The sequence below is a fragment of the Brassica rapa genome, chromosome A05 (assembly GCF_000309985.2).
Source record: "Brassica rapa cultivar Chiifu-401-42 chromosome A05, CAAS_Brap_v3.01, whole genome shotgun sequence".
Lineage (NCBI taxonomy): Eukaryota > Viridiplantae > Streptophyta > Magnoliopsida > Brassicales > Brassicaceae > Brassica > Brassica rapa.
In genome coordinates this window covers 10,047,371-10,069,785 of record NC_024799.2, presented here as the reverse complement: position 1 = coordinate 10,069,785, position 22,415 = coordinate 10,047,371, and the positions used below count along the sequence as shown (strand labels likewise).

The following is a 22,415-nucleotide window of genomic DNA, read 5'->3' as shown; positions in this document are numbered from 1 at the left end:
AAACGACATATAATTTGGAACAAAAAAGTTTCTCTAAAACGACTTATAATAAAAAACGGAGGGAGTAATATTTAGAGAAATGACCTTAGATAGCCATATACCAACTTTTTTCTTTCCATTCTAGAATTCAAGGCCCAAAATCACAAAAAAAAATTCATTTAATATGAGAATTTACCATTTAACCCATTTCTTTCTCTAATTATATTTTTTTTTCTGAAAATTGAAATAATGAATCGACGACGACAGCTTGCCTCATTTCCGGCGTCGATCATCTCGGCCGCCATTATCTTCGGCGTTGATCATCTCGGCTGCCATTATCTTCGGCGTCGATCATATCGGCCGTCATTATCTTCGGTGTTAATCATTTTATCCGTCATCATCTCCAGCGCCGCTCATCCCCATCGCCATCATCACCACTTTAATCATCTCTGCTTTCCCTCCGTAATCGAGCTAAGTGTGTTTACTATTTGTGTGAAAAGTCAGTTCTGAAAATGTCTCTCAAACTAGTAACTACGAGTCACTCAACAGAGACGTGAAGAAATATCAGTATGCAATCAGAGGTTCTATCTTGATCTGAAAGCTTTTTCCTTTTCTGGGTTTTCCGAAGTCAAAAGGATGTTGTTATCTTCATAGTTCCAAGTCTATTCTCTGTGATTTTCATCACTTTCTCTCATTGTTTATATCACTGCTTTTCTCGTGAACACATGTAAGCAAATTGGTTTGGTTTGCTAGAAGGATCCTTAAAGTGGTGCTCTTAAAGTGCAGATTTTTCAATACTATACTCTCTAAACCTGTTTTGAAATTAGCAAAATTAGTAGATTCATTGTTGGGTTTGTGGATATCGAAGCATATTCTTTCAGGTGAGAATCGGGTCAATGCCGGTTCCGGTGAGCGGGTGTTCCGATCAGTTCTTGGTCCTTCCTGAAACAAGCTGCAGAGGAAATTACCAGAGATGAAACTGAAAAAGAAGAAGAAGAAAAACATGACCCCAAAAAAAAAGAAACTTTTTGTTACTCAGGCTCGCTCTCAAGGAAACAGTGAGTAAAACTGTTGATGCAGAAGTTTCTTTATTGGTTAAGACACATGGTTAATGGTAGGTAAGGGCAATGGTGATCATTAACCCCAGAAACCTGACTGGTCAGTGTCTCAGTGAAGCTAACTTAAGAGAGATATTGCGATTCTTTTATGACAAGATATTGGTTCCTGTAGAGACGAAGTGTATCAGTAGAACATATACAAAGATTAGAGACCCTCATCAACTCCAAGAAAGTAATCATTTTCCTTTGTGATCATCTTTACACTATGGAACACATGTGAGATCAATACTTTATCTTTAAAATATTTTGATGGATATCTTAGATAACATATATGCCTTATAATAGTATCACATTAAGATTTTCTTAATAAAATTCCTAAAAATGCTTCAAGACAGCTGAAACTTCTGATACTCTTAAAACTTCATTGATGTTTCTACACTAACTGAAGTAGTTTTATACATCGTTTAAACGTTGCTTCTGTTCCTATCTCCCAAAAAAAATTAGGAAGGGGATCATACAAAAGCATCCAAAAATTACTTGAAAATTCTAAGATTTTGAGCATGTACCTGCTGCGTCTGATTTGGAGTAAAAACTGGAGTCTTAGTACTCGGTTGAGCTATTGGAGAGGCAGGTGTCTCATTCGTTGCCTCTGTTTCCATCTGCAAAAAAATCAGGAAGAGGATCATGAACACGTACAAAAGCTTCCAAAAATTGCTTGTTACCTTTTTATTGTTTGGCGAAATAATCACAGTCAAAGGCTTTGTAGCATCCTACAAAAAACATGTTCATAATGCTATAGGCTCTATAATATCCTGGAAAAACATGTTTATAATGATATAAATAACATTAGTTTCTCTTCCAAAATACATTCACTATTATTTCAGAATAAATCTTACTTCATCGTCAAGATTTTCTTCTGCTTGATTCGGTTGGAATGGCATCTCATCTGATGGCTCTCTCTCTCTCTTACGGAAAAAAAATGGGTCCCAGTCTTTGTCTCAGCCTATAAGAAAAAAGGAAATTGTAAGAGTTAGTTAAACAGAAAAATATTATATAAACATTTTAAATATTTCTTCTTACTAAAGCATTCTGATTTTCATAAAGAATCAATAAAATTAGTGAAGATATTGGAGAGGAAGGTGTGTTATACACAACCTGTGTATCCTCTTGTGATAATAAAATAAAAGAGGTATTTATGAGGAGTTTCTACAATTAAATAAAATGAAACATAGTTGCTGCAACAATTAGGAAGGCGATCATGTATATGTACAAAAGCAACCTAAATAAATTGAAAATTCCAAAAGTAAAAAAACAAGCATACTTGTTGTGTCACATTAGGTGGAAGAATTTGAGTTTCAGTCTGTATCTCAGCCTATAAAACAAAAAAAAAAACTGTAAGAGATTTATGTAGAAAAATTACAAGCCATTTTTACTAAAGATATTTTCTTACATCAGCATTCTGATTTTGATCAAGAATTGGTGTAGACATTGTAGGGGCAGGTGTGTTATCCAAAGCTTGTGTATTTTCCTATAAAAAGAAATAAAAAAGTTTAAGTTGTAGTTATGAAAGAGTTTCTGTATTTATATATTAAACAGACTAGTGTTTACCTTTTCATTATTTCCTGAAATGATCTCAGTCAAAGGCTCTGTAATATTCAGGAAAAAACATATTCATAATGATATAGATACCAATAGTTCTTCTTCCAAAATACATTCAACTATAATTTAAGAATACATCTGACCTCATCGTCAAGATTTTCTTCTGCTTGATTCGGCTTGGATGGCGTCTCATATGATGGCTCTGCCTCATTCTGCAAAAATCAGGAAAGAGATCATGAACACGTACAAAAGCTTCCAAAAATTACTTAAAACTCCAAGATTTTGAGCATGTACCCATTGCGTCTGATTTGGAGTAAAAACTAGAGTCTCATTACTCGGTTGAGCTATTGGAGAGGCATGTGTCTCATTCGTTGCCTCTGTTCCCATCTGCAAAAAAAATCAGGAACAGGATACAAAAGCTTCCAAAAACGACTTGAAAATTCCAAGATTTTGAGCATGTACCTGCTGCAATGATTTGGAGTAAAAACTAGAGTCTCAGTACTCGGTTGAGCTATTGGAGGGGCAAGTGTCTCATTTGTTGCTTATGTTCCCATCCGCAAAAAAAAAATCAGTAAGGGGTTATGAACACGTACAAAAGCTTCCAAAAATTATTTGAAAACTCCAAGATTTTGAGCATGTACCTACTGCGTCTGATTTGGAGTAAAAACTGGATTCTCAGTACTCGATTAAGCTATTAGAAAGGTAGGTGTCTCATTTGTTGCCTTTGTTTCCATCTGCAATAAAAAAAAACAGGAAGGAGATCACAAACACGTACAAAAGCTTCTAAAAATTACTTTTTATTGTTTGGCGAAGGGGGTGTTTACCTTTTTATTGTTTGGCGAAATGATCACAGTCAAAGGCTCTGTCGCATCCTGGAAAAACATGTTCATAATGATATAACTACCAATATTTTATTTTTATTGTTTGAATATCAATTTATTGACAATATTTCTTTTGGCTCTGGACTAATAGGGTACTTTAGTCCAAGCAGTGCTAGTTTGAGAGGTACTGAATCTCTCATCTTGTTTCTATCCTGCGTAAACAAGGAAATGTTTTTTCCGAAATTTGTTATCATCCGATTGTTTGGAAGGCTTTTCTGAAAATACACAAATCCTTCCTGAAATTTTAAGAAAATTCACGAGCCTACCAAAGATATCAACATGCATAAGCAGAACAAAACACCAAGCAAAAAGTTTTTCAAATTTGTTACCTTCATACTTTCTGGAAGACTTTCCTGAATCTATACAAATCCTTCCAGAAAATTTTATTAACACTACACAGTTTCACAAGTAAAAGCAACAAGAGACTAACAACGTCATAAGAAAATTCACGAGCCTACTAAAGATATCAACATGCGATATCAACATGCATAACCAGAACAAGACACCAAGCAAAAAGTTTTTCAAATTTGTTATCATAGGATTTTCTGGAAGGTTTTCCTGAAACTACACAAATCCTTCTAGAAAATTTAAAAAACACTACATAGTTTCACAAGTACATGCAACAGGAGATTAACAATGTCATAAGAAAATTCACGAGCCTACCAAAGATATCAACATGCGATATCAACATGCGTAAGCAGAACAAGACACCAAGCAAAATTATTTTCAAATTTGTTATCATTTGATTTTCTGGAAGGATTTCCTGAAACTAAACAAATCATTCCAGAAAATTTAAAAAACACTACACAGTTTCAAAAGCACAAACAACAAGAGATTAACAATGTCATAAGAAAATTCACGAGCCTACCAAAGATATCAACATGCGATATCAACATGCTTAAGCAGAACAAGACACCAAGAAAAAAGTTTTTCAAATTTGTTACCATCAGATTTTCTGGAAGTTTTTCCTAAAACTACACAAATCCTTCCAGAAATTTTAAAAAAAAACTACACAGTTTCACAAGCACAAGTAAACAAGAGACTAACAATGTCATAAGCAATTGATGTAGTTCAACTGATTCTCGAGAATAGCATATGTTGTTCTCAACTGTATCTAGAAAACAAGAAAATCAAAAGGTACATTACCTCAAAACCTTGTGTTCTCACAATTCAGCAGCCTTTGATTTGAGCTCCAACAACTTCCAAGGACCTTTCCCTCGCTGGACAACAAAAACGCAGTACTAAACAGTCATCTTAGGCACATTACAGTTGCGAATAAAGAAAACATGAAAAGTTTTAACTTTTATGTATGTTGTGAACTAGAAAAAGCTATAACTTTTAGAGGAACAAGAGAACTAAAACATCGTCACACACATTTTCTAAACACATTCAATAGATGCAAACAAACAACAAATAAATATGTAAAAAGGGATATAAAAGTAGAAATTAAAGGAGAAATCAAAATAACCTGTCTCTTTGGAAAGCTAAGCTTAAGGCAGTAAGAGCAGCAGTAATGATGGCAAGAGAGGTCGTGAGATAAGCGCAAGACCTGAATGTTCAACACAGCTCAAGAGGATCATTAATTATATTTCTCAACCAGTGCTTTCAAATGACACAGGAAGGCTTTGACATATACCCATAACGAAAATCACGAGGATAAAGCTCTGTAAATGAAGCTTCCTGAGATTCCTTCTTTGTAATTATGATTTTGTTCTACATGTTCGTTTTGAACAACAAAACAAGCTCAAATATATTATCCGAAGAACAACAAATCGAAATTCCTAATTATCAATTCAAAAATCCTAAGCTTTTTTTTTGTGAACCAAACAAGATAAACACTAATCATACCGAGATGGCATTGGAGAATCAAAGCTTCGTGCTCGTCGGAGATGACGACAGTGTTCATCGTCGCCGGAGTTGGTGAAATTTCGTCGGCGGCCCGTCGTGAGAGAGATCATAGAGATTTTGAGTCGTGAGAGAAAGATCGGAGAGATTTACTAATTTATTATTTTATTTAATATAAAGCAAGGATAATAAGGTCATTTAGTGTATTAATGAATGTTATTTTGTGATTTTTAGTTTCTAGTGCTATTTTTGAGATAAAAACTCAAAAGAGACTATTATGGAGGATTACCTTAATATGTATATCCAAAAACTATATAATTTTTAAAAATAATTTCAATTTTTTTAAAAATAGTATTACAAATAATATTTATATCCAAAAATTTTCGTATAACTTAATTTTTTTTAAAAAAAATCAAACTATTTTGTTTTAAAAATTAGTTAAAAAAATTAAAATAAAAACAATTTTTAAAAATAAATTTTGAACTTTTAAAAAAAATTTGAATTTAAAGAAATAAATTTTGAAATAAATTTTAATTTTTTATAAAAAAAGTAAATTTAAATTTATTTTTCAGTAAAATCATTTCACATTTAAAATATAATTCATTATTACCAATAAACAAATAAAAAATATATTATAAATATAATATACCTATATTATTCAGAAATAAGCTAATTATAAATAATATACTAATCTATATATATAAAGTATTGTTTGCCTCTCTCCTGTGCCTCCACATCACTAATTCATCTCTTCCTAGCCGGCCACGTGTCCACTTGACCAAAACGTACGGTTTCCTCATTTAATTGTTACGGGCTTCGCTATTGTTTTGTGTTATGTTCATGGGCTGGCCCATGACACTTGCATCTTCTTCTCAGTCTGAAATTTAGGGTTCACCAGCTTTAGGAATCTTCCATTCTGTATGTTAACAATTGCAGTTCTGAGATTTTCGTATACATTTTGTCAATAATCTCAAAGTCCATTTATGTTCTGATCGTTTTGTCTTACCTCCGAACCGTTACAAGTTGCAGAGATTGGCATAATTAACACAAACTTAACTCTTCCTCGCCACTAGGACCACGATCAAGAATTCAATGAATCTTATTCAGTTTCCAGTCTGTGATTCTCTCCTATAAAAAGGTAATTATTCATCCCTTGAACATCATCTTTTCATCTCCTATTATCGAGAGATTTCTTATTTTTTCTATAATGGCTGCATCATTTGTCTTCCACTCTGATTTGAAAGCAAATGTTGTTCTTCCACGGCTGTTATGTTTATCAAACTCTAGATTTTGTTTGTCTTTTTGTTTTTCTCTTTCTTCTCCATAAGATTTGTTGATAAACACTATGGATTGCTTATGCTTTTGTCTTATATACTCTTGGCTCAATACAAACCAGATGGAGGTGGAAGATCTTAGCTGCCACTGGAAAAAAGCTATGGCAAAGATTATTTTTCAGGAGATGGAGTTGAGATGAGGATGAGAGTTCAGGCAGCGCTGAAACTGGAAAAAGCTATTCCCTTTAGTCACGAGATGGAAATCATTCAACTCAAGTTGCATGATCAAGCTAGATACGACATATTGTTACAGTCACACGGCAGATTATTAAATATCCTGTCAAGGGAACTTTTGATCCTTTAGTTGTTGGGTAACTAAAGTTTCCATCTTTATCTTCTCAATACATGATTTTAATTGCCTATAAGGTGTTTGAGTTATTGTCTGCTTTTCTCATGTCTCAATCAAATAGTTGTTTCTCTGGTTTTGTTGTCTTCTGCTCAGTTTGGTGTTCGTATTTTAAACAGATCATACTACACGAAATTGCGGCTGTGATCTCCCCCAAGAGCCTTTTACGTACAGATTGACACATGAGGTGATGTTTTGTGGGTTAGTTGTGCTTTTTGCAATGGCTGCCCTCAAACCAGTAAACTCCTCAAGTAAATTCTCTGATTTGAGTTAATGTGATTCACTGTGATGTTTTGTGATTTTCATGTCTTTTTTATTTTAAAATCCTCTGATTTGAGATTAATCTGTTGCTATGACTTACTCTGATCCAGGGAGCTCAGTAACAACGACACCAATCTCATGTTCTGACCAAAGATGCAGCTGGGGTGTTCAGTCCTCTAATTCAGGCTGTTCTACTCAGAACAACATTTGCGCTTACACGTTTCAGTATGGGGATGGAAGTTGCACCTCAGGGTTCTTCGTCTCTGATGTCTTACAGTTCGTTTGAGTACTATGACTCTTGGCCAGACATGTTGTCTCATTTTTTATTTAGTGCTCTGCTTTTCAGTGTTTTCTTCTTGCATCGCTTGAACAGTGATGAGCCCAAGGCCGATGTCACCTTTTAGAATAACATGTAAGACCCATGAATACACTAGAATTGATTAAAAAAATTTAATGCATGGAGATAGTTCATTTTACCTTGATCGAGTGTTGAGAGAGTGCTTGCAGTTTTGGCACTGAAGCCTCAAGATGATCTTCTTCGTGGTCTAAGCATGTTCAACGGATAACACAAATACACATCACCCTTAAAACAAATTATGACATAAAAAACATAGAGCAAAATAATCCCAAATTTAAAAACACTAATAAAATTTTCATATGATTTTAATCTGAAAGGATCAAATACAGAATCATAAAAACAACTCAGTCCCTAAAACTACAAGATAAATGGCTCACTATATTGATTAAGAATATCTAAAAATTGCTCAAGATTTAACTAACTGGTTTAATTCAAACACACAAAACACACTTTGTAAAAAAGAAGTGTCTATTGTACCTTTGATGACACCCAAAAACAACAATCCACTGAGATGAAGAATGGATATTAAAAATATCAAACAAAAGAAAGACCAAAGGAGACGCCATGAAAATGTTAAAATTTGCAGTTAAAAATTAATTATCTTAGTATCAGTTTTAGTACCAATTATTTTTAATCCAAAGGGATTCTTTGATGTTTTTATTTACAGAAATTACATAATATATCTAGCAATAATGACAATAAGTAATTGTAGTGTAACTAATTTGTTTTTCCAAAATCATTTAATTAAAGAAAGTTAATCTTATAATTAATTATACATCATGGAACATAAACAAATGTCAATCCATTTCTAAGTATTTTTTCAAATAAGTACCACATTAAAATTCTTTTAAACATTAAGTAAATAGTAAAATTATATAGGGTAGTATTATGTGTTTTTCCAATAACTATTTTAGTTTGATTATGTATATCTGATTGAAATATTATTCATTTTGTTTAACAATTATTCTTTTGTCATTTTGTAGTGATCTATAACAAAAAAATAAATGATACGTATTTTATAAAAAGCAGAAGACAAATCATCTATCACATAATTTACTTAACTGCATTGATTTTGGGGTTCAATTTTCTGAAATTCAGTATAAAGCGATTTTATAGAAATAATGCCCTATACAAAATATATAATTGAATTTTAGAAATTATTTTAAAAAATCATGTCAATTACTTAGCGAATCCACTCGCCGCGCGAAGCGCGGCCCGGCCCTAGTTTTATATATAAATCATTACTGCTTTACCAATAACAGTATTAATTGCATTTATGAAAGCAAATTGGTTATGTACTTCGAAAGCATAATGTTACTGTTTTGCCATCGGATCTACCAATCGAGGCCTTAGCGGTCAACAGACAGTGATAATTATTTCGACATGTTAATATTAAAAGATTTGTTACTGTGTCAACCCTTTAACAAAAGAAAAATTGTTACTGGTTCTACACGGGTTTATAGTAATCATGTGCAACATTAGGCTGCTCTAGGCCCCATATTAGACGCTTCTAAGCAGCTTCTGTTGGTTTTTAAAATTCGTTAAGATGATGGTTAATTATCATTTTATGTTTTAAATTTCCGTTTAATAGATTTACATTTATAACTTTTGATTTAACAAGTACACGTGGTAACCAAAGTTTATATTGGAATCTTCAGTGAAATTATATAGTGAAATATTCTATGCAAAATTTGTATGGGATTTTTGCAAAATTGACCTATAACTTAAAGTCAAACACAAAACTAACCTCTTTTTTTTTGAAAATTGGTTTTGCCCTATTCACCCCACAAGTTCATATAATTTACGAAAATGCCATCAATTTTTTTTTTATTTTTTTTTTCGAAAATGACATTTTTACTCTCTCACCCTCATCATCTTCAAGTAATTACAAGATTGCCATTGTCATCATTACCACAACCACCATGAACAACCAATTTGAAGCTCTTAATGCTCCTAAAATCGATTTACCCTTCTTCTTTTTCCATTCTTGTGAACTAAACACAACATATATCTCATTTTCTCTCCACAATGAGCTAAAAAAACTCAAGATTTTGATTCTAAAATTTTTATGGTTCATAGAGTCATAGAAGCTAACGATTATGGGTGGGTGACTTCCGTTTGTGATTCTGTGTGCTTGGAGAAGCCTTATGTATGCTAAGGAACTTATCTCACTAATTTAAGGTATGACATCGAGTTTTTTTCCAGATCTGTTCGTCAGACGACTTACTTGGGAAGTCGTCTGGCTGTAGACGACTTACCTTTCAGTCGTCTGGCTGTAGACGACTTACCTGGAAGTCGTCTGGTCAACGCAGAGGTTATTTTTGCAATTGACTTTGAAATCTGTAACCTGAGACGACTGAAAGTTAAGTCGTCTACTATTGTTTGGTTTCAAAAAAAATTCCAAAGAACCTAGACGACTTACATTTCAGTCGTCATAGGTTAGTTTTGTATTTGACTGGATAATTTCAAAAGTTTGACTTCCCCAGACGACTTACATTTCAGTCGTCTGGCGAAAATTAAAATAATAATATTTTTTTTAAAGTAAACGACTTACAATTAAGTAGTCATAGGTTAGTTTTGCAATTGAAAAAAAAAACTTCAAGATTTAATTATACACAGACGACTTATAATTCAGTCGTCCACCAGACGACTTAATTGTAAGTCGTCCAGGATTTTTTTCCGAGATTCTGGTCAAACCTCGTAAATCCTGGACGACTTACATTTCAGTCGTCTCGTGGACGACTGAATTATAAGTCGTCTGTATATAATTAAATCTTGAAGTTTTTTTTTCAATTGCAAAACTAACCTATGACGACTTAAATGTAAGTCGTCTACTTTTAAAAAAATATTATTATTTTAATTTTCACTAGACGACTGAAATGTAAGTCGTCCAAAAAGTCAAACTTCTGAAATAATCCAGTCAAATGCAAAACTAACCTCTGACGACTGAAATGTAAGTCGTCTAGCTTTTTTGGAGTTTTTTTTTAACCAAACAATAGTAGACGACTTAACTTTCAGTCGTCCGAAATAACAGATTTCAAAGTCAATTGCAAAAATAACCTCTGTGTTGACCAGACGACATATAGTTTAGTCGTCTAGACAACTTAGATTGAAGTCGTCCGCGTCTTCTCCACTAGTTTTTAAGTCTTCTACGTTAGTTTTTGAATAACTTGTATTTTTAAGAGTGATAAATAACTTCAAGATATGTAAAACTCATATTTACAAAATATGTTATCTCCCTTAGTTTTACTAAATTTGACTAAGTTTTCAATGCAAACTTATAAAAAATATGATATGCTTTGACTAGTTACTATTGTTTGTTTCCATCTCTTACCAACATTCTTGTTTATTAAGATGAGAAAAAGGCCATTGGAGTTTATTATTGCATATGAGAGATCCAAAGATAAGAAAAAGGCTACTGAAGTCTATTATTTCATTGATTTGTAAATGTGTAAACACATTGTTAGCACATTTAATACATCTTGGAAAACATTATTACTGATTTTACAAAAAATTCACAACTAAAAGAGTATACATGCAATTCATAAAACAGATCACAAACAAAACTATTATAGATCATTCATCTACAAAGACAAGCTTGGATTCCACTTGAGTAGACAAGACCAGACAACTTTTAAGAAGTCCAGACGACTTCTAAGAAGTCCAGACGACTTCCAGGAAGTTCAGACGACTTTGCCAGAAGACTTTTAGGAAGTTCAGACGACTTCCAGACGACTTTACAGGAAGTCCAGACGACTTTTAGGAAGTCCAGACGACTTCCAGACGACTTCCAGATGACTTCCAGACGACTAACAAGTAAGTCGTCCCAGAAGTTTTCCAGATCTGAAAAACCTGCATATTAAATCCAGATCTGAAAAACCTGCATATTCAAAAACGTTCAAATGGCTTAAAAACAGAAAAAATGAGTGGAAGATTAGATAAATCTACCTTTACAGAACACACAAAAATACATATCTAAAAATAATAGATCTACCTTTAAATTAGTGGAAGATGAGTACCAAATAATTAAAAACCTGCAAAAAAAAAATAGATTAGTAACAAAGACATGAGACAAAATTGAAAAATTCATATAAAGTTTGGTGTTTTCAAGTCAAAGAGATTAGAGTGGGTTTGGAGAGTTTTAGTTTGGGAAAAAAGTAAGAACTTTATACAACAAGAAGTTACCAAATGAAGAAAAATCAGACATAAGAACTTACCAAAACGCTCAGAAAAATCCAGACGACTTCCTAGAAGTCCAGACGACTTCCTGGAAGTCCAGACGACTTCCTGGAAGTCCAGACGACTTCCTGGAAGTCCAGACGACTTCCAGGAAGTCCAGACGACTTCCTGGAAGTCCAGACGACTTTGTCAGAAGACTTCCAAGAAGTCCAGACGACTTCCAGACGACTTCCAGACGACTAACAGGTAAGTCGTCCCAGAAGTCTTCCAGATCTGAAAAACCTGCACATCAAATCCAGATCTGAAAAACCTGCATATTCAAAAACGTTCAAATGACTTAAAAATAGAGAAAATGAGTGGAAGATTAGATAAATCTACATTTATAGAACACACAAAAATACATATCTAAAATCAATAGATCTACCTCTAAATTAGTGGAAGATGAGTACCATTTGATTAAAAACCTGCAAAAGAGATAGATTAGTAAGAAATACATGAGACAAAACTGAAAAATTCATATAAAGTTTGGTGTTTTCAAGTCAAAGAGATTAGAGAGAGGTTGGAGAGTTTTAGAATGATGAACATTACATTTTTGTTGCAGCCATTTGAGAGGAGGAGAGAGAATGTGTAAATTTTTCTTTATATAGGGAGACAAAAAATCCAATTAGATTAAATATTTTTGACTCAGACGACTTCCTGGACGACTTACATTTCAGTCGTCTGGTGAAGAAATTAAAACAGACGACTTACATGTAAGTCGTCCAGAAGAGTTTAATATTTTTAGCGGGAAACTAAATATTTTTAGCGGGAAACTAAAATAGAAGACTTTCCAGACGACTTACAAGTAAGTCGTCTGGACGACTGAAATATACGTCGTCCAGGTAAATTATTCAACAGACGACTGAAATATAAGTCGTCCACACCCTAAACATAACCTCTAAACTTAATTATCTAATTAAACACTTCATAAAACCAAATCAAACTTGAGAAGTGTTTACTATACACAGAAATAAACACATATAGGTGAAAACTAATTTTTGAAAAAAACATTTTAGTTTTCCAAAATCTAACCCTAACAATACATACAATACTACAACATATGTTTGCCAAACTCCTAAACCAAAGTATTTCATGATTCACTACTTCCACTCATATATCTTCAAAACAAATCAATTTTATCATATCTTAATTTATATCAGTTAAAACTGTTTATAATTACTTGATTTTTATTTTTTACGCATCAAAATATTTTTTTACAAGATTTATAAATTATTTTTAAAATAAACTGGTACCAGACGACTTACACTTCAGTCGTCCAGACGACTTCCAACATCTCAGACGACTCAGACGATTTACTGGGGCTATATTCGTAAAAATGGCTTCTGTTTTTTTGTTTGGTCACAAGGGGCTGAGCTGTAATTTCACTAGGCTTTTAGGTTAGTTTTGCATTTGATTCAAGTTTGGGTATAAGTTTGGAATTAAAATCAAGTTGTGGGTTAGTTTTGGCAAAAACCCCAATTTGTATATGGTTGAAAGTTCATATTATAATTTAAATATGACTGTGGGTTTGATCTATATTTTGATCAATTAAGGTTACATTTGCAACAAGCAAAAAAAAATTCACTTCCATAAAACCTTTTTTTTTTTAATTTCTCCATAAAACCCCTTTTAAACAAGTACTATAGTGATATCTTCTTCGATAAAATCGAGCATCAGATGACAAAAAAAAAATCGAGCATCTAGTCTAATATAATAAACTAAAATTTATGCAACACAAAATATTCACATTTACACAAGTGTTTATTCACTTGTATATGAACCATTTTATTTAAATTAATAAAGCAACACACCAAGCACAAGAAAATAATCACCTTTTTTTTTTGTCGACAAGAAAATAATCACATTTAACTACGAAACCTCATGTCTTCAATATAACTAGCTATCAGCCGCCGCCACATCCACCACTGCCACATCCACCACCGCAACCTCCAACACCGCCAGCGTTTTTACCATAGCGTTTGCAACGGCCTGAAGCCTTTACTGGCAGTCTCGGAGACGGCCGTGGCTTTTTCTTCTCCGTTGTGGCCACTTTGGATAGAGGAGGAGATGCTGGTATTTTCTTGCCCGTTTCAACAACTTTTGGTTGAGGCGACGACGGTCTTATCTTGGTGCAGCTGATGAAACAGCAGAACAGACGAAACATCACCTTTGTTGTAGCGAAACTAAATGTGAAAGTATTCTGGTACGTATCAATGATACATTAGCCCTTCATATATATATTAAAGTGTGTATAAAAAGGTTATGACATAAACCTAGTAATTTCTGAAGGTTACAAGAAACTGCAAGGGATGATTTAGTTTGACGACTACGAATAATTATACATACTCTGCGGTCAACAGACCGGATACTAATTTTCGACGTGTTAAAATTAAATGATTTGTTATTAAATGGAGGTAGTATGGTTCTACACGGGTTAATAGGCATCACATTCAACTTTAGGCAGCATTAGGCGATTCTAAGCAGCTTCTGGTGGTTCTTAAAAGCTTTAAGATGATGGTTAATTATCGTTTTTATGTTTCAAAATTCAGTTTATTAATATTTCTACGTTTTGATTTAACAAATACTTGTGGTAATCAAAGTTGAAGTTAATTTAGCTGATTTAAGAACATTCTTTCTGTGTTAGCATAATATTAATAGTTTATTTAATGTGATAGTCTGCACATTTTACGTTAGGCGCTTAGACTAATGTCGGTCAAAATTGCTCGATCATACCTAATCAAAATTACTATATGGCACAATATAGCATTGTAAAACGATGCAAGTATATAACACATATACAAGAAAACCACACGTTAAATCTTACATACACATTACATTACACAACGAATTTTCTTTCTGGAAAGCAAACTCTCATTAATGAGCACTAAACGCTCTGACAAGCTGTAACAAAAGCTAGTGCTTGTTTGTTCTTTCCTCCCAAAATCCATCAAAAGGAAATTGCATCAAAAAAATAGACAAAGCAATGATATCGGATAGTGTTAGGATGTATTTCAGTAAGGGAAAATCTGCGAGCGAGAGGAAAAAGGGATATATAGTGTGCAAGATGCAGAGAACCCGGGGAGTAAAAAACCTTGTGTTTTTGAATGTCCACCGGCTCTACAAGTCTGGACTCTCTTAAAGGTTTCATCGAACCCATACATTTTTTCTTTTCAATCACTCTTCGTAAACTTAAATTACCTATACTGGAGGGTTTATCCGCACATGGATGAGCATCAATTTGCTTGGGATTTATGATATATTTGGGAAGAAAAAAATAATAAAGCTTTTATCAACATAGATAATAATCCTAGAGATAATCTTAAATTAGCAGAAACCAAATCTTTAATTTGGATTGAGGCACATTGTTCGATCACTCAAAGTGTCACCCAATCTAGGGAACTTGAGGTGACAAGTTTACCTTCCATACCGGAAAGATGGTGTTTTACAGATGGGTCATAACAAGAACAAGATAATCACTCGGGACAAGGTTAGAATAGTATGCTTGAAGGCTTTGATGGACTGACAGGGACAAGGAATGCAAGGGCCTGTCTCTCACCACTTCATTTGGAAGTAGAATCGCTCATCTGGGCAATGAAATGTATCAGCAATTTACGACAGTGCCACATCACGTTTGCAACAGATTATTCTCAATTCGTGAAGATAGATTAAGAACCAGAAGAATGACTTGACTTTGCAAGTTATATGGAAGATATCAAGATCCTGAAATGAACTTTTAATCACTCAAAGCTTTCATATACCCTGGACGCAGAATACAAGGGCATATAGTCTTGCACGTTGTGCCATGAATCAACTGTCATTTGCCGTTCATATGGATGTGGAGTTACCATCTTGGTATGCAAAATCTTAGCTGAGCCTTTTTATGTTGATGAAAAAAAACAATGATATCATAAACTATTCCATAAAGTTGTAATGCTGAATCTTCCCTCTTAACCGCTCTGATAAGCTGTGAAGACACAAATTCACATCTTAGTTTCTTAACTCCTTGCACATTGCATTTAACAATCGCCTCTCATATAGCTAACACTTTGTCGAGAATTTCCAAGAAATTCTTGACGAAATTCCGTTAGAAATGCAAATTCGAAAATTTGTTGGGATGAACACAGTTCCTCGGGAAGTTCAGATGGCTTCCTGATAAAATTTGTCCATCAGGAAATTCTTGACGAAATCAGGATAAAAAAACTATCATTGACGTAACCATTGTAATTCCTGATAGATTTTCAATAAAACATAGAACCCGTTGGAAATTCGCCAGAAATTCTTGACGGTTTCCGATGATTGTTTTTCCGTCAGGAATTCACTCATGTTTATCTATACATACCATCTGCCCCTCATTAATTTTCAAGTCACAACAAACCCCAAAAAAAATTTCCTAATTATTTGTTCTTGGATAGATAAAACTTATATGGATCTGAAGACAATTTTTCTTACAGATATATATGAACAAGGTATTAGTGAATTTATAGAGTTAGTCCAACGATAAGTGGAAGCAAAACCAGGTAAGTTGATATGTGCATGTTCTACTTGTAAGAATAATAAGAATATTAAGAAGATGGATGTTTCAACCATTTATATTTGAAATGGTTAATGCCGGGTTAAGATTTGGTATATATCTTCCTGGAGAACGACTGGATTATGGTAATACTAGCGAACCTCATATCGCAGATTAGTTAGATGAACCTAGCACAGATATAGATTTTGGTATAGTTATGGTTCAGATGGTAAATTATGCATATATAGAAAATTACCGCCGGTTGTAGAGGATAAAGATGGATGAGAAGAACCCAATTTAGAAACTAGAAGATTTTTTAAAATCCAATTTAAAAGCTAGAAGAATTTTTATTTCTTTTTAACCTTATATTGTTTTTTTAAGCAAAAGTTCCCTTGAGATTTGGGATTGATAGAGGAGGTGAAAAACGCTTTCCACCATTACGTGAGTGGCCACTACAGAGGTCAAATCAATTAGTGGAAGCGAAAATAGGAAGTTCAGAAAGTGCCGAAGTACATAAACCCGGCCATTTGAGAGGATTTTCTGAAGCATTGGACGAAATCAAAAACAAAAATTTCAGTTCAAAACTAACTCCAGTAACCGGCGTAGCCAGCAGCGTGGCGGGAAATGGGCTTATGTGTCCACAACCTGAGGTCGGCTAGTTTACATTCCTGGGAACTTCAGCTAGTAAAATTTAATATTCTTATTCAAATTAATATATATATATATATATATATATATATATATATATATATATATATATATATATATATATTAATCTCTTTTGTTTTTAGATTGCATCAAACGATAGTAATCCCTTTTGAAATCTGGTCACACCAACATGAACATTGCTGAAATTAAAGATCCAATTATATAGGACGTCATCCAGCTGGTCTAGTCCCCAGCAGACTACTACTTCTCAGTCTGAAGATGGATCTTCTGCTTGCTTGATTTTACCTCATCGAAGTTCCTTACATGTGGGATTGCAGCAACTGTGATTGATTTGGAAACCTTACGATGCAATTGTTGAAGAACTTAGTAGTTTTCATAATCTATCACTATAATAAAATAACTTACGGTACAAGTCAAACATAGGACTATTCACTAAATACATATTTTTTATAAATAATTTACTATATTCAGTCGACTCGTAAACCGGAAATTTGTTTATGATTATAATCCTACTCTTAGAAAATAACTCAAATTAACTGTTTCCTAACTAGTTTCGTTCGAATCACACTCGGCACGTTCCGCTAGTACAAATTCGGTCTCAATGAGAACCGAGAGCCGTTCTCAGCCTTTGACGATTATATTGGGAAGGTGAGATTCAGCTCACTGCTTTGAATGCTAGGACTTCCTGAATCATTTCGGGTGTAGCTAGCTCCCGATGAAATTGTCTAAGCTCGTAATCACCCCCCACGGACACTGAAGCTCCAGACGAACTGAAAGAGAAAGAGGATAAAAGGCGTTTTGACTGTACACCCGCACCTTCGTCGCCAAAGTCGGGCCTGGCCCGGCCTCGACACCAAACACTAATCCAGAGACTCTAATGAATTTCACAAAGCAGCCAAGAACATTATCAATCGCAAACCAATGAGTTAAAAAATTTAGCTTAAAATCGACACTAAGATGTGAAACATCGCTCAAAAGTGACACCATCACGATCGAGACCACAGTTAAAACGCCTTTGGCCGACTTCAAGAACCAAAGGTCGGATGCCCGTGACTCGTTAAGCATTCCCCAGGTGTTGACGGTGAAGCAGCCAAACAAAAAAAAACCTAGAGTCGAACTCCTATAAGGAAGGCCGTCGCCACCGGGCAGAGGAGCTATAAAGTGATAATCAACAAGGAATCTGAAGTGAGAAAGGTCCATCGAGCAGCTACTAGAATTCTATAGACGACCATATTCCGACGAACTGAACAGACCCTAACAAGCTGGAGCCAGGACAGGGTACCATCACTGCATGCATACGACGTCCACAACTCACCTCCGTGATAACCAATCGCCATAGCTCACCTAGCTTGAATGAATAGGAAGCGCATCTCCACGACACTAAAGAAATCGGGAACCAAACGCCAAACCCCCCGCCACCTCAGAGCAAACTACAATACCACCGCAACCGCCAAACAGAGGAGTCAACCCGACTTTGACAACTAACACTTTCTCTTCTTCCTCTGGACAACCCTGCAGCTGAGTATCGAGACCACTAGAAAAATCTGAGGATGCTAATAGATCTGAACTAAACCCTAAAAAAGAGCCCCTCCAACGAAACCACGCAATTCCTCTTCGCCTGAACTCCAAAGCAAAGGAGTCGCCGCCCGTCACTACAAAAAACAGGGGGATTCTGATGGCCGAAATCGTCAGAAATTCGTCGGAATAGACCAATTCCGACGAATTTCTGACGAATTCGTTCGTCGGTATCATTTCGTCGGAAAAAAAGAATTCGTCGGAATTTCGTCAGAGCTTCCGACGACTTTCTGACGAATACCGAGAAACGTCATTCTGACGAACTTCCGACGATATTCCGATGCGGACACACGAGACCAGAGTTCATCGGAAAAACTATATACCGACGGAGAACGATCCTCGGAAAATACTGACGAACAAAGTCCTCGGCAAATACCGATGAACGGAAGGCGTCGGAATATACCGACGAACCAAGTCCTCGAAAAATACCGACGAACCAAGTCCTCGGAAACTACCAACGGACTATGGTTCGTCGGAATGTTCCGACGAACATTGATTCGTCGGTATGTTCCGACGAACCAGTGTCCGTCGGTATTTTCCGAGGACATGGTTCGTCGGTATATTCCGACGCCTTCCGTTCGTCGGAATATATCAATTTTAATAAGAATTAATTTTGCATTTTTATATATATTTTTTATATTAAAAATTAATTAATAAATAAATAAAATCTGAAATTTAAAACTAATAATATTATAGAATTTAAATTCATACAAACCGAAATAGAAAAAAACATTCAGAAAGTTTAAAATTCATGCAAAACGAAACATCGTATGTCTCAAAACCATGCGCCCATAGTTGTTGCAACTCATATATCAGTGGTTGAAGAAACACATCTAGTGATCTTTTAGGATGATCTGGCCCGGGGACGAGAATTGAGAGAAACAAAAACTCTCGTCGCATGCACAAGCTCGGCGGTAAGTTGTACGGTGTCACAATAACTGGCCATAGAGAATACTGTCTTCCATGCTTTCCAAACGGGCTGAAACCATCAGTAGATAATCCAAGATAAATATTTCTTCTCTCTTCTGCAAATTCTGGATATGTTGACTGGAAATGTTTCCAAGCCTTCGCATCTGAAAGATGTCTAATCTCACCATTTGTGGAATGCTCTGCATGCCATCTCATTGCTTTTGTTGTGCGCTCACACTGATAAAACCTCTTCAATCTTTCCGTCAAAGGCAAATACCACATTCTTTTGAACGGGATCGGAACTCTTCCCCTCGTCTCCTGATAACGAGGTTTTCCACAAAATTTGCATATATTCCGTGTCTCATCCGCTCTCCAGTAGATCATGCAGTTGTCAATACATACATCTATCACTTCGTACGGTAGTTGAAGACCGGCAACAAGTTTCTGAACCTCGTAGTATGAACCCGGTGCAAGGTTATCCTTAGGTAGAATACCTTTGACAAAATCAGTAATCGCATCCATACATTCTTCAGCCAAATTATAGTCTGTCTTAATACCCATTAATCTAGTTGCAGGTGATAAGACTGAATGACCATCTCTACAATTTTGATACAAAGGCTGTTTTCCTGCATCCAACATGTCAAAAAATCTCCTAGATTCGGGATTTGGTTCTTCCCCTCTATAATGATCATGTACCATCTGCTCATCACCTACACCCTAATCTATATCCGTTCTAGATTCTTCTAACCTAATATCAGACTGAAGTTCACTAATAGGCTGAGGTTCGCTAGTACTACCATATTCATAACCAGTATCCCCATGAAGGTACCAAACTTTATAATTACGTGAAAACCCTTTCATATACAAATGAGTCCAAACATCAAATTCTTTTATAACCTTATTATTATTGCAAGTAGAGCAAAGACATCTTAACATATCACTTTTTGCATCCGGTTACTGTTGAACAAGCCTCATGAATTCTCCAATCCCTTGAACGTATTCTTCCGTAAGCAAATTGGTGTTGGGATCCAAATGAGGTTTATCCATCCACGAACGATAATAAGCTCCTGAAGACATGATTTTCACGGAATTGTTATGACTAAAGAGAAAGAAGAGAGAATGAAGTGTGAATGAGTTGAATGAGGAGGGGTTGCATTTATAGGAAATTGCTTACGGCCATCCGACGACTTTCCGACGGAATTCCGACAGATATAAAGCAGTCCGTCGGAATTCTGTCGGTATTTTTCAATCTCAAACGGCTATAAAACGGTCATATATATTTGTCGGCAACGGTCACTTGGTTCGTCGGAAATTTGTTGGAAAATGCCAACGGAATACCGATGACCATAACGGTTATATCTGTTAATCGGAATGTCGTCGGAATTTCGTCGGAATATTCCGACGACTACAATGGTTATATGTTTTATCAGAATGTCGTCGAAAAGTCGTCGGAAAATTCCGACGAGCCGTGTTTTCTTGGAAATTTGTCGGAATTGGCCGACGAAATTCCGACGACTTCAAATTTTTTGTTTTCGTCGGAAATCTGTCAAAAACGTCCGACGACGTTGTTGTCCGTCGGAATTCGGCGTGTTTTCTTGTAGTGCGTATGTATGAAGCATCCTCGCGAGCGGAGCAATTTCCAGAGAAGAAACCCGGAGCAAAGTCGAGGGAAAGACGAAGCAGGTAGAGAGCGGTAGAGGAGTGAAGCAAGAAGAGGCGAGGAGAGAAATGTTGCCTCCGGCTCCAGCATTGCGTTATAACCTTGCTCGAAGTCCGAGAGATATATAGAGAGTTAGGTGAGGGGAGAGAGAATACTTTTCAGTTAAATACATAACTTTGATATATCATATATACACATAAATCCAATTTACATTCTCACAAGTTGCCACACGTTAAGCTTTACAAACACATATAATACCGAACACATACAAGAAATCATTACATAACCAATTCAGAATCATCATCTTTAGTTACCTATTTAATCTCCACCTCCTTTAAAACCACCCAGTAACCGTCGCAGCCTCCGTCTCCACCACCACAACAACAGCCTCATCCTCCTCCTGATCCTTCTTTACCGGAACGCTTCTTACTCGGCTATCTCGTCGCGAGTTGCGATTGACTAAACAACATAACCTTTGAATCATCGCGATCATATTTTGCAATACAACCACATATTGTAACTAATTAAGGTCAATAGTAAAATCTTGTGAGTTACCGGTGCTTCAACTTCTGGCTTCTCATCGTCGGGTTTGGATTACCGGGATCACGGTTTGTCATCTTCTTGAGATTGAAGCGTCTGGAGTGGACTCTACCGCCAGTGATGGCCGGACCAGGGCGAGGTCAACCCTGCTTCGCCTATTCTACGGTTCGAGTCGCCTTCGGGACGGTCCGCGGTCCCTCGGACTGTTCTCCGGCTGTGTTCTCTTCGGGCCTGTGCGGTTTTGATGTAGGTTCCGGCATCATCTCTCTCGCTGTGTCTACTGCAAACTTCAAAGTTGTCCATGGAACTGTTAGTTTAGCTAAGCTTTAATCACTTCCATTGTGTTGTGATTGAACCTTTCTTGTCCTAGTGAGTCTTTTTTACCTTTTTTTGTGGCTTCCTAAGACACTCTTGCTTTGATTAGCAACTTAGATGCACTAAAATGTATCTCTCTGTGTCATTATTTGCTTAATGAAATTCACATACTTAACAAAAAAAAAAAAATCTTGTGAGTTTTTTTTCCTTCTGATAAATACTGGTAAGTTTATGATATTATGTCATTTTATATAGTTTATTCCCTTTTTTTTTAACTGAAAAAAAGAAGATTATTCCCTTTTTTTAGCAAAAAAGTTTATTCCCATTTTTTTATATACACTTCATATATATATATATA

General features: G+C 35.3%; 1 protein-coding gene and 1 long non-coding RNA gene across 13 annotated transcripts; both read right to left on the bottom strand.

Moving 5' to 3' along the window:
- Positions 1–660: 660 nt before the first annotated feature.
- LOC103868420 lies at positions 661–7,850 on the bottom strand. 12 transcript variants are annotated; one of them, XR_632879.3, is made up of 16 exons: positions 5,366–5,508; positions 5,154–5,230; positions 4,664–5,066; positions 3,614–3,669; positions 3,461–3,508; positions 3,278–3,370; positions 3,099–3,177; positions 2,931–3,023; positions 2,780–2,848; positions 2,646–2,683; positions 2,488–2,565; positions 2,359–2,409; positions 1,934–2,040; positions 1,760–1,849; positions 1,604–1,696; positions 661–931 (listed from the first exon to the last, which is right to left on the bottom strand). It is a non-coding gene; the product is annotated as an uncharacterized LOC103868420 (long non-coding RNA). The 12 variants fall into 12 exon arrangements; XR_632877.3 differs by lacking the exon at positions 661–931 and adding an exon at positions 940–1,203; XR_004458385.1 differs by lacking the exon at positions 661–931 and adding an exon at positions 7,781–7,850 and having other exon boundaries at positions 1,258–1,696; positions 5,366–7,700.
- Positions 7,851–13,144: 5,294 nt separating this feature from the next.
- LOC103868418 lies at positions 13,145–18,883 on the bottom strand. The gene has a single exon (XM_033292168.1). The coding sequence runs from the start codon at positions 14,041–14,043 to the stop codon at positions 13,783–13,785; it is 261 nt and encodes an 86-aa protein (XP_033148059.1). The 5' UTR covers positions 14,044–18,883; the 3' UTR covers positions 13,145–13,782.
- Between the last annotated feature and the right edge of the window lie 3,532 nt (positions 18,884–22,415).

Bases quoted from the DNA above. Each gene is read 5' to 3' on its own strand.
- LOC103868418 (XM_033292168.1), bottom strand. From the start codon at position 14,043: ATGTTTCGTCTGTTCTGCTGTTTCATCAGCTGCACCAAGATAAGACCG.